Source organism: Culex pipiens, chromosome 2, assembly GCF_016801865.2.
Source record: "Culex pipiens pallens isolate TS chromosome 2, TS_CPP_V2, whole genome shotgun sequence".
Lineage (NCBI taxonomy): Eukaryota > Metazoa > Arthropoda > Insecta > Diptera > Culicidae > Culex > Culex pipiens.
Genome location: NC_068938.1, coordinates 162,455,194 through 162,459,749, shown reverse-complemented (window position 1 = coordinate 162,459,749; position 4,556 = coordinate 162,455,194). Strand labels below are relative to the sequence as shown.

The following is a 4,556-nucleotide window of genomic DNA, read 5'->3' as shown; positions in this document are numbered from 1 at the left end:
GATTTGTATTATCTTGAGGATTTCTGTTCGACAACCATCCTAGATTCGACACTGAACCTAGCGAATTGTTCATCTAGCAAAACATAGAATTCATTCATCGAAAACAGAGTCTTTCTTCAGTTTATTTCTTCACGTTCTTCCACACCGGCATCAGTCAGTGACCAGGGAGGGTGAGTAATATCATCCATGACTATTTATAAAGGACGCGCTTCAAATTAATTTCTCTGCCAAAAGCAGTGCATTCATTATTATCAACTGCAAGCACGTGTAACTTAAAGCTTGGAATCCCACAAACTTTGCGTCCAAAAAAAATCGATAAGATGTATCACCCCATAAAGTCCATAGGGTTGCAACCAGCTGTTTCACCATCACACTCAAACTTGAACTCACACATCTTCAAATGTAGCCGGCAATTCCTCAACTCACCCAGCGTGCGCGCGTTCATTTCAGAGAGAGATCCAACCACAGTTGTCCCTCATCATAAAACCAATCAGTTATTCGCGCAAACATAGTCCATAGTGCAAGCAGTACTTCAGCAGTTGCTCCACGTTGATAAGTTCCCTTTGAACCTCTTCAGATATGCTGCACCTGTCCTACCGGCTAGTCTCGCGAGGCTTGAAGCACCATCCCTGCTGTAATCTCCGAACTTCCAGGTTCAACCAGCTCAGTACCGTCGGATACGGCTGGCTGGCTGCGACAACGGACCACAATCAGGTCATTCGGGGCATCTGCTGCTCGACTGATCATCAACCACGGGTACGAGTACCGGTTGGGCGAGAGTTGATTGATTCAGTTATTGCAATTTGTGGCTTTGTGTTTCAGGCAATCAGGATGAGTTCGAGGAGTGCCAGTACGAAGGCGGGCGGTTGTGGTCCGATTCGGATACACAGCTTGACGAAGAATCTGCACTTTTACAGTGGATCGAGCAGGAAGTGGGACAAGGATGCGAAGACGTTACGGTTGAGTGAGCCGCTGGAGAAGCCGTTGGTTCTGCTGCTGTGCTGGCTGCAGGCTTCGGAGAAACATCTGCGAAAGTTTGCCGAGTTCTACCAGGAGCAGGGCTTTGAAGTGTTGGTGGCGCACATTACGCCGTGGCAGTTGATGTGGCCGGTGTACGGGTCGCAGGCCGTGGCGGCCGATATCGTAAAGTTCTTGAAAAACAACACGCTCGAGCAGGGCGTCGTCCTGCACGGGTTCTCTGTCGGAGGGTATTTGTGGGGAGAGTGTCTTGTGAGGCTGGACCAGGATGAAGACGGCAAGGCTACGCTGGGCAAGATCAAGGGTCAGATCTGGGACAGTGCGGCGGACATCACGGAGATCCCTGTTGGAGTGCCGCACGCCGTGCTACCAAAGAACCCAACCCTGCAAGGAGCTCTGCGAAGTTACATCACGTATGCAAACCGCTTATCTTAATACAAGTTGATGATCTTATAATCTCCCAACCCATCTCAATCAGCTACCACTTGAAGCTGTTCCACGAGGAAGCCACCCAGTATTACGAAAAGTGCAACCGGCTGTACTTTTACGAGCCAGCTCGGTGTCCCGCCCTGCTGCTAGTCTCCAAGACCGACCCCGTTGGAACGGAGGCCGCCAATCGGCGCCTGATGGCCACCTGGGACTCGGTGGGCGTCAAGACCACCATCAAGTGCTGGGACCGGTCGCCGCACGTGGGACACTTCCACCGGCACCGGGACGAGTACATCGAGCAGGTGGTGAACCACCTCGGCTCGCTGGACATTGCAGGTTATACGGCGCCAAAGGCGAAGCTGTGAGCGGCGCAGACAAATGGATGTGGAATTTAAATTGATTGTTTAGGTAGACACTAGCGCAATCTGTTGCTCAAACGAGTAATTAATTTTCAACTCGAGTGGAACCACAGACGAGTAGATGGAGATATCTTTTCAAATCCATCTATCATCAATTATCCCTTTCAGGCCTGATAGGATATGACCCAAAAATCAAAATTTTGAAAACTATCCTATTATTTTCGTCATTTTCCCATCATTAGATAAAAAAATATTTTTTGAAAACTCAGGCCAGAAAGGGTTATGGAGTTTAAAAAAAAAGTCAAGATGTTAAATTTTGGTTGAATTTGGATTCACCGCAAGGGTTTTTAGATTTTCGCATTTTTTTAAACGAAACAAAATTTTGCATCGTCAGTTTTTCCGTACTGATGGCACCTATTTTGGATCCAGAAGATGGATTGGTTTCGGAATATAGCAAAAATCTGATTAAAAAATCTATTATATGCTTGTTTTAAATGCAAAACATTGAAAAATATCGAAAATCTGGTAAAAAATCGCAAAGTACGCAAAGTTCTTGATAAATTAAACCTTCTTAAGTTTTAGACACCTTCAGGTAAGATAAATCATAAAAATGTCATTTTTTTTAATGCGAAAAAAAAAGTTTTTTCAAAAAAAAACCTTCTAGTGACTTTGTAACGGTGCCCTTTATCAAAACATTTTTAACCCCATTTTGATTACAAATTTGATTTATCAATTTTGGTCTTCGACTTTTAATGAAACAAAGTGTATTAAAAAAAATCAAATGTAATTTTTATCTCTGAACGTGTTTACATGTTAATGTCAATTGGGTCCTAAAATGAAGCTTAGATTGCTGATATTATTGTTTACAGCGATAAAGTTTATTTTTCTGAGTACAATGACCCTTTGTACGACCACAAAGAGTTTAAAATGGATTTTTAAATCAATTTTGAAAAATTAACCTCGCGGTCCTTCTTGACAGAAATGCTCCTACTTGACAGCTCGGTCCAAGGGTACCATAGTTAATCCATCGAAAAATTTTTGTCTTGTAATTTTTTTTTGCATTAAAATGAAAAAAAGTGATCAAAAATGGTTTTTAATCGTGTTTTTTACCGTTGTACATAAAAATTTACATAGGGCTTTAGTACCCAATTTGAAATGATCGTTGTTAAAGCAACACAAATTATTTCAACATCTGTTTGTCTATGCTGTGGCGTTCCACACCCTGTGATATAACAAAATAACCATTACCTCCTCCACCATGCAACATGAAATTTGGCGTAAAATTAGCCTAAACAGAGATTAGACTCCATAGATTTTTGTTTCTGTACTGTGTGTGTGTGTATATGTAAAACTGATTGTGAATAAATCGAACGATAAGCTACCCTTTTGATAATTATAACCGTGGAGCAGTAATTTAGCCGAAAATCCCCCACTAAAAATCCTCAGCTGTTCCGTTACATTATATAACTTTTCCAATCATAGTAGAGACGAAAAAATCCCAACTCGCGCAATAAATAACATGTCAAACAAATTCCCTTTGGTCAAAGTTGACGTGCGGTTGGCACAAACAAATTGCATTTTATTGGGCGATATTACAACTGCGTCAACTTGAGGGCGACCACGGTTGACGTCACGTTTGAGAGAAAATGAATTTTATTTCTTCCACAGTAATCTTAACTCTCAAAAAAAAAGTTAAGTTAAGAGCTGGATTAGTATAGCGTACCGTAATAGTTGGAAAGATGTACGTAATCTCACTATTTGCAGTGAAATTCGCTTATGGCACCCTTTAACAAGCGTTAAGGGTAGTTCTACTGATTTGGGACAATTTTTTTAGATTGAAAAAAAAATTAAATTACACTGAAAAAACATGAAATTAATCAAACGTATCAAAAAATCCAAATTTTTAAATTCGAAAATCAAATTTATCCCAATAAAAGTTCATTGCCCTATCTGTCCCGTATGCAAATTGTGTCACATTTCATTTCCAAGGTGACGTGACGTGGAATAAGCGCATTAGAAATAAACCGGCGCGCCGGGAGAACGCGGTGTGCCATGGCGATCTTCCGAGAAGCGTTTAGAAGCGACTAAATTTTGAGAGGTATAGAAAGACAAAGAGGGCGACTAAGGCGATGGCGTTGTTAAAATTGAAAAGATTATTTCAGAAATTTGATAACCTGAAATAAATTATACTGACATTATATTTTCACAAATAAAACATTTCAAATTTAGGATAGAAACTTTAAACTTCAAAATTTAAAATCCAAAATATCACACTGAACGATCAAGGGATAGCAATTGTCGAAAAAACTGCTTCGTCATCGTCTGGCAAGGAGAGCGAATTAAACCACTGAATCCACTAGTTTAAAATGTTGAAGTCGATGTTGGTCGTTATCACTACCAGCCGGGATTGAAAGAACCAAGATAAGACGAGTTCCACCCCTCAAGAAACACTCTTGTTGAGTTTGTTAATGCATTTATTGCTAACGTGGTAAGTAAGTGAAAATTTCAAATCAATGTAGGCATGTCGAGCGTAAACATTGGAAGAGAGAATTTTATTGCTTTTGCTGTACAAATAATAAAAGAATTAATGACATCGTTGGTTGAAAGAGAATTATTATGAAATTATGACAATTACAAACTTAAACTGTTTTAGAAACATTACAGAATCAGGAATCTCTCACACAAAATTTCTAAGTTTTTAGGAATGAGTGAAAAACCAATTTTCGGGCACCTAATAATGACATACCAACAATTTGACGTTTTAATTTTGAATGTGGTTTAAACAAAAAT

The 4,556-nt window shown here is 40.2% G+C and overlaps 1 protein-coding gene across 1 annotated transcript; it reads left to right on the top strand.

Annotated features, from left to right (window-relative positions):
* The first annotated feature begins 463 nt into the window (after window positions 1–463).
* Window positions 464–3,157, top strand: LOC120416750 (uncharacterized). Its single transcript, XM_039578583.2, has 3 exons — window positions 464–756; window positions 823–1,391; window positions 1,457–3,157. The coding sequence occupies exons 1-3, from the start codon at window positions 580–582 to the stop codon at window positions 1,770–1,772; spliced, it is 1,062 nt and encodes a 353-aa protein (XP_039434517.1). The 5' UTR covers window positions 464–579; the 3' UTR covers window positions 1,773–3,157.
* The last annotated feature ends 1,399 nt before the right edge of the window (window positions 3,158–4,556 follow it).